General features: G+C 43.4%; 1 protein-coding gene across 2 annotated transcripts in view; it reads right to left on the bottom strand.

Annotated features, from left to right (window-relative positions):
* The window catches only part of EMCN (endomucin), a 43,202-nt gene extending 29,897 nt beyond the window's left edge, over window positions 1-13,305 (bottom strand). For both annotated transcript variants that reach the window (XM_084285923.1, XM_084285924.1), the window contains exons 1-2: window positions 13,197-13,305; window positions 240-299 (exon numbers count right to left, since the gene is read on the bottom strand). In XM_084285923.1, coding sequence (XP_084142049.1) covers window positions 240-299; window positions 13,197-13,257 — 121 coding nt within the window. In that variant the 5' untranslated portion in view covers window positions 13,258-13,305. The remainder of the gene's footprint in view (window positions 1-239; window positions 300-13,196) is intronic.
* Window positions 13,306-18,833: the final 5,528 nt, after the last annotated feature.

Genomic DNA, 18,833 nt, shown 5'->3' with positions numbered 1-18,833 from the left:
AAAAAAAGAAAAAAGAAATACAACCTGCCCCAGCCCCAGTTAACCCCCTCCTCGCTAAGATTCCTCAATCCTTTTTTCTTCTCGACAGGCTTATGTAAGAGCCCCATGGAAATACACGGCTCTGCAATCACCGCAGAGGAAACAATCTGCCTGATTTGTCCCAGCAGCTGGAAAAGATGAAAGCTAGAGAGGCAATGGGACCTTCAGAATACCAGATAACAGAGAATTTGGACTCTTACCAGAGGTTAATGTTGTTACAGGAGTACTGACACCGACGTTACCCTGTGGAATTTCAGTTTCTGAAACAAACACACACACACAAAAAAAAGAAACATTAGTTTAGTCATCATCTGGATCTATTTAGCATGACACAGGCGTACAAGGCAGAGAGCAGCATGGGACCTCATTGGAAATCAAGTCCAGAAGCTTGGTAGCAGAAACAACCCAGTCATACAACTCTGCTTGCAACCTCTACAAGCTGTATCCTCAGGCTCTTGGCTTTGCCCTCGCTGCTCCAATATGAAGCATCTACTACGGCCTCCCTCCTTGGGCCACAGGTTGCTTTTTTAACAAGTGTTAGCATCTCTTAAGAGTGGTGTGGAGAACACTGGAGCAACTGAAGGGTTTTGATCTCCTCTTCTCCTTGAGTACCACCACGGTTGCTCTGAGCCTTCAGGGTGGAGGGTTAACAAAAATAACTAGTTGCTGGCGTGAGCACCCAGTCTCTTGTCCTAGAGCAGGAGAACTGCTGCTGTAAGCAATTAAATGTCATTAGTAGTTCCCTGGCTAATGACAACACTTCAGGAGGGGTCTTCAGCATCAAAGCAATCCCTGTATGTGAGGGTAAGAGGAGAATTCACAGAACATGGTTCAGGAAGCACCAGGCTGAGCAACGACTGATTTTCTACATTACCCTCCGGGCAGTGCTCCAGCTCCAGGGATTTTATTATTGCAATAAATGATGGCACTTTGAAAAATCCTAGGTCAAGTTAACAGATGAAAATCTCCAGTATTACAAAACAGACAAAAAAATCATCATAACAAAAGCAAAACAATTTCTAGACCTCCTGGCTGTGCAGAAAAAAATAAATATATATATATATATATATATATAAAGAGAGAGAGAGAGAGAGAGAGAGAGAGATGTGCCAGGGCACATCTTTGTCCCTTCATGGGCTTCCCCAAGCAGCCTTGCTTGGGGAGCCTCCCTAAACATTGAACATTTTTCCGTTCTCATAAGATCCGGTGACAAAGCTCAGCTCGTGTAATTCCCCGTGCCACAAGGCCACAGCACGAAAACAGAATGTTTTTTCCACAGTGCCTACATTTCATAGGGTTTGTTGTAACATCTCCCAGCAACCACGATGTCTAACACCAGCTAAACGCACCGCTTGCCCAATTAGCTCGCGCCCTAAGCCGGCAAAACTTTGCAGAAAGCCCATTGTAATACGTTCATTATTCATCCTTTAAAGACGTTCCAGTTAATAACCACGTTGATGGGCTGGGATTTCCTCAAAACTAAAAAAAATAAAAAATAAAAGTGATAAATTAAGTCGCAGTTTTGTTATGAATCACAAGTTGCTGATTTTATCCCAGTCTAGAGATAAACTAAGATAAATTGGATTAGCAGAGTAGAATAAAGTGGAGTTTTATGAATTAATTGTTGCCTTAAAATGATGGATAATTAAGTACACTTTAAAAACAAGTTGAAAGCAACATGCAAAAATGCTTAAAACTAGCCAAGATTTTGGGAGAATTGGTTGATTAAAAGCAGCGATACAGCTGGTGGCTTATTATGCTCTTATTTGCAATGTTAAGTTGTGACTAAAGAGGGATGGGGGGGGCACAGAAGAAGGAGATGAAAAGAGATTGAGAACAAAACTCTGACCTACTATAGGCTGATGAAAAAAAGAGGAAAAAAAAGATTTGTTTTTCTGTTCGTGTCAGATTGACTGCTGTGTAAGATGAAGGACAACCAACCAAAGCTACAACTGCGCTGTTTTGGGCAAATTTCGATGCAGTGATTCCTCTGATATGAGAGAGCCACTCTGCTGTGGGAGAACGCAAAATCTATTTGGCAATGGTTCCTTCACTTAAACCTATTTTTTCGGCCAAAATAGCGTGGATGAGCTGGGGTGCAGCATCCCTGTGCCTGGAGAACACGCCTGGAGCCGGGAGGTGCTAAGGCACGACACTGGGCTGAATGAAGGAGGGTGCTGGTGGTGCTGCCAGGTGGGAGATCCGCAAAGAAAAGGAAAAACATGTCTAAAAGTAGATAGAGTGAGAAGTCAGAAGGGCAAGAAAGATAACAGGATGGGAAGAAGATGAGAGGTCTGGGCAGGAAGGCCCAGAGACAGGGAGACAATAAGGGGAGCAGGGGAAGATACAAATGAATGAAGAAGAGCAGATAAGCATTTGACCCCTGGCCATGAGGCCAAAATGAGAAAAGAGAAACTAAATTATTTTTTCTCTTCCTTTCAGGTTCACAGGATGTGCCTTTATTGTCTTCCCTGGCTCGGATTTAAATGGTTCATTTGTACTAAAATTAAAACAATAGTAAATTCAATTGTATCTGATCTTCAGGCATGATTTAAGAACCATCCAACTAAAACACTAAATGAAGTTTCTTTCTTTAAAAATTCCACTGGAATCCCTGAGTTCAGCCAGAACTGACCGACAGCCACAGTTGTCCTAAATCTGCAAGTTTTTGATGTAGGCTTCAATCTCCAAGCCTGGAGCTCTCACCATCTCTTCCCTCCCTCTATCTCATTATTTTAAACTTTACACCGGGAAGACTGAGATAAGAGGGTTTTGACCTTGTGTTAATTAGGTGCCTGCTACTGCTGCAATCAAGACAGGAAAAAAAAAAAAAAAAAAGGCAGAAAGGACTGCATGATACTACACCAGCAGCTCTGTTTGTGTGTTACAGACTAGCACAGAGCACTGAGTGAGTTTAAAACACCACATACAACAGCTAATACAGAAGTGAATGCCAAAAAAAAAGTGTAAACATCTTTAGAGATAGATGGATTGCTCAATATACATCTTGATTTTATTTATTATAGGAATTAACGAATGCTGGCCACTTCGGTATCAGTATCTGATTTTGAAAATAAATGATTTTTACTGGAAAAGAAGCTATAAGCACAGAAACAGTGAAATGGCCCCTCTTTAACTTGACTTTTAACTTTTAAACATTTTTTAGCTTGACCTTGCAGTAGGCAGGCAGGAGGAGATGTTGCTATTGAACCCCCTCCATGCAGATGAGCCCTGGCGAGGCCACAGCTGAAGCACTCGGTGCACCTCGGGGAGCATGCTGAGAAGAGCATGAATGCCTGGAGGTGGGGGTGTTACAGAGGACCACAAAAGTCACCAGGAGGCTAGAAATAATAAAAAAAAATAAAAAATAAAAATAAAAAAAAGACTTTTCCAGAAAGCAAACAATAATCCTCATCTCTTCATTCTTTTACCTGGTATTTCCCCGGGCCTGGCGTGGTTCTTGCACTTCTTATTTCTCTTTCCACTCCTACCCATTTCTCTTTCCTCCTTCGCTGCCTTCTACCCTAAATCTTGAGATAAATTTCTTTCTTCTTCTGTAATGAATTTTTTTTGTGTCATCCTCCAAAGAAAAAAAAGTGCTTTGCCCAAACGAGTAGCTCATCTTCTGCCAACCATCCATTGCACAAACACCACAGCCAAAACAAGTTTTGGGTACTGCTCAACCCCTCCAAACAGACTCAAGTGCACCTAAATGTATTAATTTGGGGGTCAAACTTAGGCTTTAATTCTTGGTTTACCACAAGGCCTTCAACACGGGCCTTCTATCTGGTTCAGCAGCTACACCGTTTGGGGCTTTCCTCCTCAGGAATGTCCAGGGGTTCAGACCGAGTACTGCAAGTGGTTTTTAGGAATCCTGAGCACATCTTCCTGCACATTTCAGGGTAGTGTTCTGCCAAGATACACCAAAAGTGTCCCCATTTTCCAATCAATTCTGTCCTAGAGCCCTACAAGCTGCATCACACAGTGGCACCATGTGCTATCATTAAAGGAGTTCTGCAAGAAACGGGGAGATCTGCACTTCAAGATTTCAGCTGCATCTGTGGATCTTCCTGAACAGACAGCAAGAACGTGGATGCAAGCCTCACGGTTTGCATTTACAGCTTCCTCAGTATTTGGCTTTGTTTGGAGCACGTGTTCAGTGCAGAGTCAAGCCTCTGAAAACACTGCAGAAAGCTGTAACCGAGGACAGTGCAAGGAAAGGGATTCATTTCCAGTAACTGCTGTTATTTCAGTCCTCCCTCACCGTTTCTGGAAATTATTTTAACTCCACTAGATGCAGTCCAACCCCCACTCAAATGGCACAAATAAGAGCTACCCAGTACCAAGAGAAATGCATTGCCAGGAAAATTGCAGGTTCAGGTCGGGCACGGGTTTATGAACAGAGAATTTTACCTGCTCTGTTTGGATAAATCCTAAGAAGAGTCCTCCCTGCAGTACTTCCAAATTTATCAGAAGTAAGATTGAAGTTAAGAAGTTAAGATTGAAATTAGGACACAAAACTTCCCCCAAATCAAACAACAGCGCTGAATTGTGGCCATGGGTTAGTTGTGGGTTTTCTATAAATGGCTAGGCCATACTATGCTAACTAAAAGAAAACAGCAAGCAGAGATTTTAGCAGAAACATAGGTGCTTCCATAACACAAAACCTTCCCTTGGAAGAGATTTAGGGGCAATTTTAACAGTATGGTTTGAAGACATCAATTCAATCATTCCTATTCAGTACCATTAAGACCAAGATTAAGAAAACCTGTAACTTAAACATTCGAGAATTAAAAACAAATATTAAAAACACAGAAAATGCAAACCTGTTTTTTAAAAGTAATTCATTTGGTATAGCTAATTCCCTTTTCATATACACAGCTCTTCATGACTCATACCTCACATCTTTCCCCTATGACCACGTCAGCTATTTTCTTTGTAGGAATTCCGGTTCTGATGCAATCCAGGGGATGGCCAGAGCCGGTAACAGTGTGCGACGAAGGTGGTCTTCAATTTAACAAAACCATTTGCAAATTTTGTGAAATTGAAGTAAGCCCTGAGAAAAACGCACAGCCTTCACGGCTTTTTTTATTTCTTCGGTGTGTTAAAGCAATACACGACACAGGACGTGTTTGTAAAGGTACCTGCACACAACCATCCCCACCACAACAGCACCTGGTGAAGGAAAAGCCGTGTCCCTGATGAACAGCCTCATGCTGCCCTGACACAACGCTGCCCCAAGTCGGGCTTGCTGCTGACCCCTGGGCTGCAGGCTGGTATGGCCGGCTGGCAGCAAGACCACAGGAGAGGAAGGAAAGGGAGGGAGCCGCCACAATTTCTCCCACCGGGAACAGGACGAAGGCAGGAAACGAAACTTTGGTGCCGGCGCTGCCCCGGTGCTCCTCCGCTCCCCCGAATGAGGCACCAAGCACGACCCAGCACCAAGCTATGGCTACGCCGTGGTGGCAGGGGTCTGACTGAGTGCCCCCGTGTTTCACCTAGCACCTGTAATCCAAACACACCCAGCTTTACCTCCCCAAACATGCGGCCACCAAACTCCGCTCCAGTTTCATCTCATCGCTTCTTCCATAAGCTCAGAAGAACTGCAGGCTCCCAGCCAAGCCCACCTAACTGCAGTTTTCCTCATGGCGCTTTCTGCTCCTGCAAAGAAACCTGGTGGATGTCTTCATTATTGTGTGCTAACGAGGGATGAGCATGTTGTTTGCACTCCATAAAGTAATAACTGTGCTCAGCGTGATCACCGGCACCCCAGCCTGCCTTGGACAAAGGCTCCAAGCTCTGTGCCTCTATTTAAACCTGTTAAACCTATTTAGTAGGTTTTAATTAAACTCTTTAAAGCTATTTAAACCACCAGATTGTCACCCTTTGATGGTGATACGCTTGCCTGTCCGTGTGCGAGATAAAAGGTAGGAGTTCCTAGGGGTTGTGTTACAGGATGAAAACCCAGCTGCCACCCCCCTTGCGTTAGTCATGCCAAATCAATTTGAAAACGTCTTTAATGGGCGCAGTTTTATATAAGAAAGAGCTTTTTGCATGTTGTGCACTGCTGAGGAGAGAAGGAAAATGGATAAAAGGAGAGAGCAGGAGCGTCGGTGCGAGCCACCCCCGCCCAGAGAGCGGAGAGCAAGTGATGTTGTCCTCTGGGCAATGCTCACGGTGCTTTTTCCTTACCATGCCATCTGCAAACCTATTTTTGTTTTCCAGAACAGAGCGTGCTTGGGCAGAGCAGATGTCAAAGAGCACGAGGGGAAGCTGAGCCCAGGTCAACGGGCAGCTCTCCTTTGTGATGTGCCGGTGGTGCGGCCATCGGAAAAGCCATGGCTCCGTGGTTTCTTAGCCCTGTGCTAAGATCCCAGCTCATCCCCAGCAGCGTGACTAATGGTGTAATTCAGGAACTGAAAATGCCTCTGCTGCCACGGACTCATTTTTAGCACATCCGGGCCCAGCCCATGCACTCGCTCCAGCCGCACCCGGTCCTGACAAAGGTCCAAAAACATCCGGAGCATCAAAAACCCATTCCTGTCAGAAAGCCCCTGTGGAAACTGGTGAGTTGCTTCAGTCGCTAATGTAACTCCACGCTCAGCTGAGCCCTCCCTCACCTTTACCACAACGCCCAGCAGGCAGGCTGGGCGGTACCAGATGTATGAAATACCCCAAAAGGAAAGCCCAAAATGGGGATGGCAGTACGGTCTCACAGGAGTCACATCACAGGGAAGGATGAAAGATGTGCTTCGGAAAGATCTGGTTTCTGTAACTGGTGCACACACAGATGAGGAAGAGCCCTTCATCTGCAAGCACCTCACAAAGCTGACTGATAGAAATCCAAAATAACACGGGCATTTAATCTGATACAATCTGGATATGAAACCCAGTTGTTTTTCTCACGTGCTTTAGTTTCCAAAGCAGGACCTCAGAAATTAAGTTATTAGTAGGAGAACACCTGAGGCAGGGCTCAACACCAAGGACTTATGCTATCAAAGAGCATCAGGAACTGCACCGGCAGCCCCACCAGCACCCACACCTACAACCAGCTTCCTGGTACAGCTTATTTGGGGTGCTCAGGCTTGTCCAAACTCTGGGTCCCAGTCAATGCACTGGGAAGTCACAGAGAGCCGGGAGCTGATCACCTCATGGTGTTGAACATCTGCAGGTGTCTCTTGCACTTTTATGGGCAAATAGTGCAATTTAGTTCCCTCTGAAGATTATGATTATTGCAAATCATTGTGCGCTTCCTACTCAGATCCTTCTGGTCTTCTCCTTTGGCTTCCGTAAATAACCAATCCTCATTTTCCAGGATTTGCCCTTGAAAATGATGCTTTCTGCCAGTTCACGGAAAGGCAAGGTGAAAGCAGCTAGGGAGGATGCAGCGCACTACAAGGAAGCGTTGCTGTAAGACAAACTGTACACTAGTTCACAAGTCCAGCAGCACCGGGATGCACCAGCCACACGACTCCATTCGCACTGGGAGCAGCATGCAAGGGAAATGATGGGTTCCTCTGGAGCCACTGGAACCAGAGCAGATAAAATGGGCTGAGAACAAAGAAAAACAGTCCTGCACTGGGCAGCTCTCACCTCTAGTACCTGTGCTGTGCATTTCCCTCTCTGTCATCGGCACATCTCATGGGTAGGGTTATTTGGCATTCATCTTCAATGAGTTCCTCCTCTTGTTATGTGCTGAAAACTACACTGGTCACTTGTTCCAAGTGAAGCCCGCAGTCTGGTAAATACATTGCTGCCTTCTGCACCACAGCAAAGACCTTCATAGACTGTAAGTACTTGCTCAAGTAAGAAAAAGCTTCCTAAAGTGAACCTGAAGCTGCTCTACTGTAGCAGCCTTACAGCCAGACATCTATCACTTCCAAAACCTGTGTGGTTTTTGGCAAGGCAGAGTTTAATTCTGCAGAATGCCCAAAAAGCTCCATAACTGAAAGAATTAAGCATCTTCCAGAAAGAAATTTCAACAGTCAGGTGCATAAATGAGTAAATTTTACCAAGTTGTATGCTGGCCCCAACTGTTTCCTTCGTCGTGCCACAGACTTCTGCCTTTATGACTGTCTGTAGATGTCAAGGTGAGATGAGTTTTGGATGGCTGGGTAGGAGTTTCAGAGCATCTAGGGCAGTATTTTGGCTGCTGGGGACCCTGAATAACAGTGGAAGATCAATCATGAATCCTGCCCAAAGCCACTGCTCGTTCCCAGATGTGACACAGCTTAGAATCTGGGGTGAAAACGCTTGAATTTTTCACTTTGTCAGAGCAATCCCCGACTTGTTCCCCATTTCATCTCGCAATGCTTGGTGGTGTTTTTGCTTCCACAGCCTTTGAATGAGTTCACACTGATATTTACCTCACCTATATTGGTGTGATATATAATCCATGCTGAGATGAGGACGGGTAATTCATCTATCAAAGAAAGATGACTTCAGAGTGTCCTCACACTGGGATAAACAACAGCTTGCATATTAACATTTAGAAGGTTATCAATGCTGTATTTCAAATAAAAGCCTAGGCTCGATGTTGAGATTGTGAAGAAGTGGGAAAACTAGTAAAAAAAATTACCCTGGTCACTGCAAATAATTATCATGCAATGAATACATGCCTCAACAAAAAGTAGTGTGTTTATAGAGGAAAATAATGCAAATTCTTGACCAGAAAGGTTAGTAAACATGCTGGCACTGTTTTCCTCAGACTAACTAAAATCCAAACCTTTTGCTTTTCTTATCAGTTGTTGCTTCAGTCACCAAGCCTGTCAAGCCCAAATATGATATTAATCTCCTGCTAAGGATTATGAAAGAAGAAATCTGCAGGAAGCACAAGCATCTCATTAATATAATCAGGGATTTAATTAATTTAACCCTAAAGTTTTGATTACACTGACATTCCTCAAACCAAGTACGACCCTGAGCACTCAAGGCATTAAGACGGGCTGGATGTGCTTTTTGAAATGATCATATATCTCGGAGAAGTCTTCAGAGAGCAAGGCTGGCGTAGTGCTCCTATCCTGGCAAAACGTTTAATTTCATTAGAGAGACAAGACGAGGCAGAAAGGTTGCAGCAGATAAATATGATGCACGACCACGTGCCACCAGCTCTGTGGTTTCAGCAACCTGAGACACGGTGCTATCTACAAGGCACAGCTAACACCCAGGTGCACGTAGTGCCACTAGAAAAAGAGATTAAGAGTTGTTGTAAAAATTCTCTGTTGATAAATAGACCAGGATTTTCACCTGTACCAGACAGAGCCCCCATCATGAGCAATACAAATGATGATGCTGTCCCCACGTGATTTTGGGGACTCACCTTTGGCCTGGTGTGTTAGCTTGGCTACCAAAGGGTACCAGTTAAAATTGCTCTCTTCCTCAGGTTGAAAGTTTCTTAAAGATTATTTTCATGTGTATTGTTGCAGGTTTTTCACACAGATCAGACAGATACAGAAGTGACTGGACACCGTAATCAAGGTCCTTTCCTGTTTAGGAAAACAAAACACAATATAAGCCTCAGTGGATCTTTTATCCTAACTTGTAAAAGACTGAAGATTAATAAGAAATTTTGGTTTTAAACCAGATGAAATAAAAAGATAAATTAAAAAAAAATAGGCTGGTAAGTTTTCAGATGAGACGACCATTTGTTGGTGCTGTTATATGGCATTATGCATCCTTAGGTCTGGAGCTGCAGGCAACATGCCCTTCAAATTCAGTTTCTATTTATTTTGGCTGCAAATCATCATCTCCTTATCAAGCAGGTATTAAGCCATCTGCTCCTAACCTCAGTAAATGCAGTAAAGTTGCATTTGGGTGTGGGGCTAAAATAAATGGTTTTCTTTTGTCCAGTAGCAAATACACCTTTAAAACCCATTAGGCAAAATTGGCCCACCATGAGACAGCCCAAAGAAATGAAATAGATGTGGCAGCAGGGAGGAGGGGGGGGGGAAAAAGGAGGGATTGAAGGGAGGAGAAAAAGTCTGTACTGGAACAAAAACTCGATTAAAGGCTACAATAAGCTCCAGCACCACAATTTGATTTCTGAGAAAGCTGGGCTTGCAAACTGCTAGGAGTGGTGGGAACATCCAAAAGTGTTTTTTTTTTTTTTCACAACAGGAAAACTCTCAAGACATTCAGAGTTTGGGTTCAAGCAAGCTAAAAGCACAAAAAGGCAGGTGGTTATCTAAACCCTATTGACGTTTCCCAAATTTTCAGAGATGAGAGCGATCCAACTACGAGAGCCTGTGCATTGCTGGTGTCTCCCAGAGCACAGCCATGAATAATAACCCAGAGTGAGGGGAGACCACAAGCAAGTTTTAACTGCTCAGAAAGGTTAAGTTAGTGCTTAATTTTAAAATTTATTTCTTTAAAGGACTTGAAGACTTGTAAGCTGAGAGCACGGGAGGCAGGAAAGGGAAAGACTATCCATCTCCTCTAGTTAACATTGACAATAGCAGAGTTAGGGTGATTGCAAATGTATATGATCACTACAGGAACCCTGCTTTGGTGAAACATTCCCTCAGGCTATCATAAACCACAGTGTTGTAGGGCTGGGATGATGGCCCAGGTGCTACAGCAAGCCCCTAATGAGGAAGGGGTTGGGAAGTGCCTCACTTCAGGTTGCTCCATGCTGTAATGGAGCAGCTCCAAATCATGGCATTTGGACCAGGCTCTCAATGCCAAGTCTTGCTCCCAAAAAAGTGAAAAGAACCCTGGTTTTATTTCGTAGTGAAGAACAGAGGGCAATATGCTGGAACTGAGAGCCCTGAGATGAGCACGAGGGAACTCCTACACTCAGCACATCATTTAGCTCTAAAAGGGTGGAGAAAAGCCTGGAGAGCTGAGGCAGGTTGTCAGGAGGTCATCAGCCTCCACATATACTGGAGGCTGGTCTCCAGTACATACTGGTCTGTACTGGCCTCCGGTAACTTGCTGGCAGAGGGCAGATCCCACCAAAAAGTAGGGACTCTGAGGATGCAAGATCCCAAGACAAGCTAGAAAACTACCAGAGCAGTAGTACTACTACTAGAAACACCCCTCTGCATGCTTTGAAAAGAAAAAAAAAAAAGCAGGGTCAGGCAGTTTGTGTGCATTACATGATAAGGCTGCAAACCCACATTATTACTTGTCTTGGGAAACTTTGAAGACAGAGACAAAGTACCCCAAAACCTGGCAGAGGGAGTATTAAAACACTGGGGTGTGATTTGACCTTCTCTATATTTTACTGAGCTTAATATTAAAATACTAAAGGTGTTTCCAAGCAACCAGAGAAATGCCTTGCTGCTGTCTCCAGTGTTCAAAACAGAGAGCCTGAACACGCAGGAGGCTGATATCAGCCTCCTTGTGGTCTTCAGAGGATCAGAGCCTGTTGTTACAGCCCAGACATACAGAACACTGCAACGATCACAAATAGTGGAAATCCGAAGACTTTGGTCCAGCCTCATTTATCAGACAGTAAAACTGCTCCTGCTTTAACAGGTGATGCGTGGGAAAAGTCCAGGTAACCTGCTTTTAATTACTCATTTTTAGAGACGGCACAGAAAGACAGGAGCTTGACCCGATGATGCTCTTTTACTTGGGCAACGTAGACAGAGACACATAATACAAGCAACTATTCTTCATTTCCTAACGTAAATTTGCCAACAGAATTTCACTACCATGTTTACCTTTCGATAAAGCGTTTTCAAAAATACTTCTACAGAGCCAAAATTGTTCAGAGCAAACGTATCCTATGTGCAATTCGCTTATTCTCTGTCATCAGTTCTGCCCCATTCACATCACGCAGAGGAGGGGAAAACCCTTTTTAAAGGAAGGGTAGTGGAAAACCGACAGAATTCCTCCCACCCCGCATGCTGCCTTCTGATAAGCTCTATGGGCTTCTGTGTTAAATATGCTCCTTTTGATCCAACTCCACTTCGCTTTTCAGAAGTTGTGAAATTAGAGGTTCAACAATGACAGGAAGGCTATTTTTACTAGGAGTAGCAGACAGGGAATAAATAGTACCTCAACACAGACTTTTGTGGCTCGTACTTACTTAACATAGTTTTAAAAGCAGTTCTTTCTCTGGCACAACGTTATTTTTAATCTCCTGTATTGATATTTCTTTTCAAAAAGTTGTGAGCCCAGGCTCACATAAACTACATCACAAAAGATGTGTCCAGATTTTACCACATAATCTAAGCAAAGGTTCATTAATTGATCACTTAACCTGGTATTTTACTTATTTATTTTTACTTCTGACTCATAAAATCATTTACAGGCAATCCATAGGCATTTATGGAAGCTCTGGTTCTGAGTGTGCACACCAGAGGACCAGCAAATTAAAGTGCAGATAAAAAGCAGATTTGACTTCAAATGCATCTTTTGACAAAGGTGATGATAGATTCTGGTCCTTATTACAGATTTTCTCACCCTCTCAGGATTTTCTAGCTAATTCCCCTTTAAAAGCAGGATCTCCCAGGCCGATGAATAATGAAAACAGCAGTTCAATGACCATGTGAACACAGTGAAGCTTGATTACATCTGTGAATCTCAGAATCACTTAAAAAAAGATACCGCACTCAGTAAGCAACATTGCCCCCAGGCTTGCATCCCTCATGATCTGGCACTTGATAAATGCCTTAAGTCCCCCTATCTTTTTGGGGCAAACCCAAGCTTGTTTCTCAGAGACACCCCCAGCCAAACTTACTGCTGGCACAGAGCCAGGGACATCCATCAGGACAGGTCTGATTTCCAAATGCTCACAAAACCTGACAGACGTTTCAGTTTTCCCCTTAAAGCCCTCTCTCTCCAACAGATGCTTTAGTTCAATGAATAAAAAAAAACAAAAAAAAACAACAACAACAAAAAAAAACACACACACACATAGAACAGAAAAGCTTTGTAAATACAGCTCTTTTAACTCGTCTCAGATAGAGGAGCTTCACAATGTCCAGAAAGAGGGCTACAGCAAAAAGCACAATGGCAAGGAAGTTTTTCCTAGAACACAGCTCAACTAGAAGGTCCTAGCTCGGACCTTCTCCTCCTCCAGCATGCAGTCTTTCAATGACTACACCTCAAAAAAAAAAAAAAAAAGAAAGAAGAGAACACCCATCTAATGAAAGAAAAGCTTTGGCTCACAAAACAGCCTGCTGAGCTGAAAACAGCCAAAAACTTACGTCCCAGGGTGCAGACGCAGAGCGCAGCTAGGAGAAGGCAGGCGGTCCTCAGGAGGTTCATGCTTGGTGGTGGCGGTGTGGGCAGCGCCCTCGCACACAGCTGGGCAGGGAGTGCTCCCTCGCTCTGAGGCGGGCCTTAATTACTCCATGGAAAAAGGTGTGTAGAGCCTGTGCCTAGTCACTGCCCATTCCTGCTTATTTTGGGGACTTTGATAAAGAACAGGAGGAAACACAGCATACTCCCTCTGGGAGTTCAGCACGGAGGAGATTTATTGTTTCAGTCCTTACAGGAACTCCTTTTCTTTGGCAGCCGGCTGTGTTTTTGTTAATACATTATTTTGTTCTTCTTCGGCCAAGAGGTCAGGAAAGTTTCTCAGAGGCAGAACTTTCTTTAGAAGAGGCTATACATCACCGCCTTGCGTACTGCACCTGGGGGCACTGTCACAGGGGACATTTAGGAGCAGCGAAGGAGCCTGGTTCATAGGGGATAACATGCTGGGGATGGAGGGGCAAAGCTGGCTGCAAGAGCCCCCATCTGCCTCCTCTTCGTGTCATTTTAAGTGGCCTTGGGCAACAACACAGCCAGCAGAGGATGTGTGCCAGCCCTGAGGGGACACCGGCCCAGGCCGAGGCCGGGCACTGAGCAACGTGCCCCGTGAGGGACAGGCTCCAGGCCTGCACACGCCTCTTTGAACAACTTTATAAAGTGTAAAAATTTCAACTAGCTGTAACAGATCCTGGTTTGTTAGCAAAGGAAAGATATATATATATTTAATTTTCTGCAGAGGTACCTGCAATGCTGACTTGCTGTGCCATGTGGTGAAAATAAAGTCCTCAAAGGTGGCTCCCAGCTGGGTTCCCTAGGGAACCCACGTAGGATCTATGTCTTCTCCTCAGGTCCACCTGACCCAGGAAACTGTGGCAGCCCTTTTTCTTCTCTAGAGGACATAGAAGAGTCCTCAGCAGAGCTCTGGAGTCAATAGCTATCAAAACATCATCTTGCAGTGCTCTTATATACTGTGCCTTAATGACTTTCTGCAGCTGACGATAATTACTGACAAAACTTCAAACCCAATGAGAACACCATGCAGCATGTGTGCTCATCTCCCTCTCTGTCAGCTCTCAGGAAAATTAAGAGGAAAACCTGACCTCACAAACAGCCTGACTTGTTAATACTCAGCTCTACTAACTCTACTTACTGTAGTAATTAAGTGTTTTGTTTGTGTGTTTTTTTTTTTTTTTTCCTCATGATTGTTGCTCACTATAAGGGGAAGTTTTGGAACTGTTTCACATGCAGGAACTCCCAGGAGCTAAGCCAGTACTTCCAACAGTGGTGCTGTTTTATTCATGTGATGAGGAAAACAGTAGCAGATCAGCCTCGTGTATGGAATAACTTTTGTTTAGTTAAAGAAATTACATTTCTACATCGTAAGACTGTGACACATCCCCTGCCTATTGCAGGTGGCAGAAGCTGGTGCTCAGTAGAAATCCGATGGTAGATACTGAATTTCTGGCAATTCATCTGGATACGTATTTGCTTCTAGGAGAAATGAAAATCTGCAAGTTGTCCTTAGCAAGGCTGAGCTTTCTCCATCACTGGAAAGGATCTCACCGTAATACAGATTTGACTAAGAGCAGAGGTGGGCACACAATGACACTTCTCAAGTGGGTCGGAGCACATGGCAGGGAGCTAGAGCCAGCATGCTGTTTTTATACTCTTTTTGTGCCAACACAGGACGTGAATTTGGATGGCCCAGAAAACAGTAACCACTGCAGCAGAAAGCCTTCAACCAAGAAGGTAAATCTGAACTTGGAGATGGAACTCATCCCAGGGTAGTGATGTTTCTGATGTGGTAAGAGGAGCTCTAACCTTCGACTTACTCCACTGCCAAAATAGAACCTGAAATGTTCGTTCTAAGGAATGATACAGAAAGGAATTTTAGTGGCTGTAATGAAACTTCCTTAGCAAAATCTAAGAGGCTTGAGGACAGGATGCCTCCCCTGTTTTTTGAGAACAAAGAAGCTGAGTGTTGATTTGCTTCAGTGGTGTTCATGTTGAGTAGCAGCATCCAAAGGAGTCCTCAAAGCTGATGCTGATGGTGGTGGTTACCTGCAACTCAATGAGGGCAAAAAGTGTTGCATCTCTGCAGTAGGTACTGCACATATCAGAGTGGAGCAAGCTCCCCAAACTCATGCAAGGGAATGGGAGAGAAAGGACCACAGCTGTCTTCCGCTGAGTCAAGAAACCTGAATTGGACCTCAGAAGATCCTAAGGCAGCTTCAAGAGCACTGTGTGGCCCCCTCAGAGACCCCCTGACATCAACAGCAAAGGCAGACAGCATTTGCAAGGTCAGACTTGGTAGGACGAGCATTGGCACGAACATGAAGGAGCAATAATAGGAATAGAAAGGGAGCAGATGAAAGAAATCACCAAAAGAAAAACTCTGGCCAAGCTGAGTTGCAGCTTCTGTCTTGAAGTATCTGGCGTGTAGAAGAGAGATTCTCACTACTCTTGTCAATGGAAACATATTTTTTTTTCTTGAAAAAGGAACACTTTTTATTTTTTTCAAAGGTTTTAAAAATCTTCCAGAGATCTTTGTAGCAAAAAAATTATTCCTCTTTGTGTACAGTGAAAAAAACTTCTATTTTCCTCCCTAACAGCAAATAAGTTTTCCTTGATTGAATAAATGTTTTTCTTTCTTTGCTCAAACTGAGAAATTTAGCTTCAGTGCCAATGTGTGCTTTGTTTTATAAAGAGAAATTTGGTCATCGGTAATGCTGCCAACTGTGCTATTACTGCCAGTTTTGGACTATCTGGAGTTTCACTTAGAGCCCCAGTACAAGTGTCTGTGTGACAGTCTCAGTTTCCACACTTTTTCAAGTAAGATTTTAGCCCTCATAGTTGCAGAAGAAAACTTGAAACATGACCACAGAGTACTCTAGAGAATGAAAGGACTCTCTGTTTTAAAGTCTCTTTATTTTGTAGTCCAGTAATGGTTGGGTAGCCTACGTTATATATTTATTTTTGCCAGTGTGGTATTTCATTATTAAAGGGAAACCATTTACTGCCACAGTGGATTTGCAGTTAGAGATTTATTGGTCTCAGGCTGTATTTATATATTCTTTCTTAGTTCACATTGCTTGGAGCAAAACATTGCCTTCTTCTGCACAGTTCTCCTACGAGGTTCAAATAATCCCCTTCAGATTTAGAGAATGTAAAAGTTTTACATATTGTTCAATATTCTCCAAGCACGGCTGCGTAGAACAGGAAATAATATGGACAGCCATGCTGCATTGCTCTGGGCTATGAGCAATTTCCAATGTGAGTACGAAGAGTAAATTTGTCAAAGTTTTTACGCAAGCAAAAATAAAAAGATACACAGCCTTCAATGATTTTCTAAAGTGAAGAAACAAACACAGTGACCAAATTTGCCAGCCTTTCTCACTAATGCTTATTATTCCTTCCACTGAAAAAAGTAAGATAATCACTTTTTTTTTTTTTTTGCTTTGCTACACATCAGCAAATATATTTAAAATGATATTTTATCAGAAATTACCTATGACTTGCCTATTACTTACCTTTGTGTTTGTTTATACTCCCATAAGCAGGATTAATTTACACTGAAAAATGCAGTTGTAAACAGTATAAAGATACTTAGTTCCATTCAATGCATTACTTAGCCTCCATTCTTTTAAAAATCATTTTGGACAGTACTTGTTTTAGTCTATTACATGTATTAATATTTGAATATAGAGTAGAACTTTAAAGATCTTGAATATAGCTGTACTAAACCAAGATATTTTGATGGTCATATATAGAAGTTACTCAGAAAATTCATGCCAGGGGACATTTTAAAATGTAGATATTTTGCTCTGAATCTTTTATGAAAGCACTGGAACATATCGGCGAATAGAAATGTCAGTGCCCAACTGCCAAGTATTAAAGATCAGGCTTGCAAATATATTTAAGTACTTAAGAACCAAGATAGCCACCTTTCCTTTGTAGCACAGAAATGTTTAAATGTCATTGATTTGATTCAGAGCCAGCCAATAATGTGAAAAATTCCACTAAATCTCTAAGTGCCTGGATCCCTTTATGTAGGCACTAAAGACCAAAACACATTTAGCCTTCAGTACTCTTTCCACAGAAGATATGTTCAAGACCAGAGCTAATATAATTACTAGCTATCACACTTGAGTATTGCGGGATGAATTTTGTTTGTTTCTGTGTGTGTGAATTTTTTTTTCCAATACCAACAGCCTCTGTAAGGATATCTGTTACTGCTGAGCGTGTTTTTTCTCTTCTTTCATACCTGGAACTCTACTGATGTACTACAGGGAGTGAAAATGTGCTTGAAGGAACTAGCTCAATGTTTATTCACTTGCAGTTGATTCAGGTCAGGAACATATTTGAACGAATGCAGTTGCCACTCTGTTTGAGTGCCAGATTTCAAAGGATGCTGTATGTGTGATGTGGATACACGTCACTGTCAGTGGGCACAGCAGATCTGTGCTCCTGAGCTACCCCTGTGCATCTCTCTCTTATTCTGCACTCGCATTGCTGCTGCCAGACAAGCCTGAGATAGAAAGAAGGCTCTGCACTTACGCTGTTCACCATCCTGTCCCTGAAAACCGTACTTCCATCCTGAGCCATGTTTATTTCACAGTCTTGTGAATCATGAGTATCACTGAAAACAGTCCAATTTTTGTGCCCAGTCCTTATTTTCCTAAGCCAGCAGACAATGCAATTTTATTAGGGCAGCAATTTACCCTACACCTGCTGACCAGGTTCACTGGCTTCAGGAGTTACTAAGATCCCACCAGCGTGCCTGAAGGCTATACCTGGCTGTTTCCTTTGGCTGTGGTTGTCCCTTAACTTTGTGAGGTCCCTACCTGGAGATGCAGTGTGCTCCTTAACAACAAGGGTCCTTCTGATGGTCCAGTTCTAGGTCCATTCCTTCTCTTTTTGTGAGTTACTGAGGTACAGGTATTTCCATCTTGTGGGTCAGAGAGACGCTTAGGCATAACTGTAGAAATAGAGAGAAGAAAGCTAGGGGGGGAAACGTACTGCTGCCCCAAGTCCTTACGTATGGGCTGGAGGAGAGCTGGAGGACAGACCACAAACAGTCATTCTAGGGATAAAAAAAAATAAAATGTGGGCTTGCAAACTTGAGCAAGGAACTTCATGTCATGTAAAGACTCACACGGAATATGTTTATAAGCTTTGCATCCTGTCCCAAGCTAGAGAAATGGGAAACAGTGAGTCAGTCCCAGGTTCTCATGTTATTTGAAACGCATGGAGTGATTACACTGTTGGCTGTCTCAGAGGAAACAAAACAGAAATATGCTTTTGAACCATGCCTTAATTTTCCAAGAGCCTGAATAAATCCAGCCGCTATCTCTCCAGATGCATACCTCGCCTTCACTGCGGTAAACTGCCACGAGCTCATCCTGCTTGGGCCCGGCTAGAAAATACTCAGCAGAACAAGGCTGCAGTGGTCCTCAGTGCTGAGAAGCGAGCAGTGCCTTCTGTTCCAGCTGCACTCGTCAGCCTTCCTGGGCATGATGCTGAAGGACATTAACCTTCTGCCGAGCTGAGTTTCTGCGGCTTCCCTTTTTCCATTTGCCTTCCTCTGC

This window comes from Netta rufina (genome assembly GCF_964035555.1).
Source record: "Netta rufina genome assembly, chromosome: 4".
Classification (NCBI taxonomy): domain Eukaryota; kingdom Metazoa; phylum Chordata; class Aves; order Anseriformes; family Anatidae; genus Netta; species Netta rufina.
This window is presented reverse-complemented; position numbering and strand designations above follow the sequence as displayed.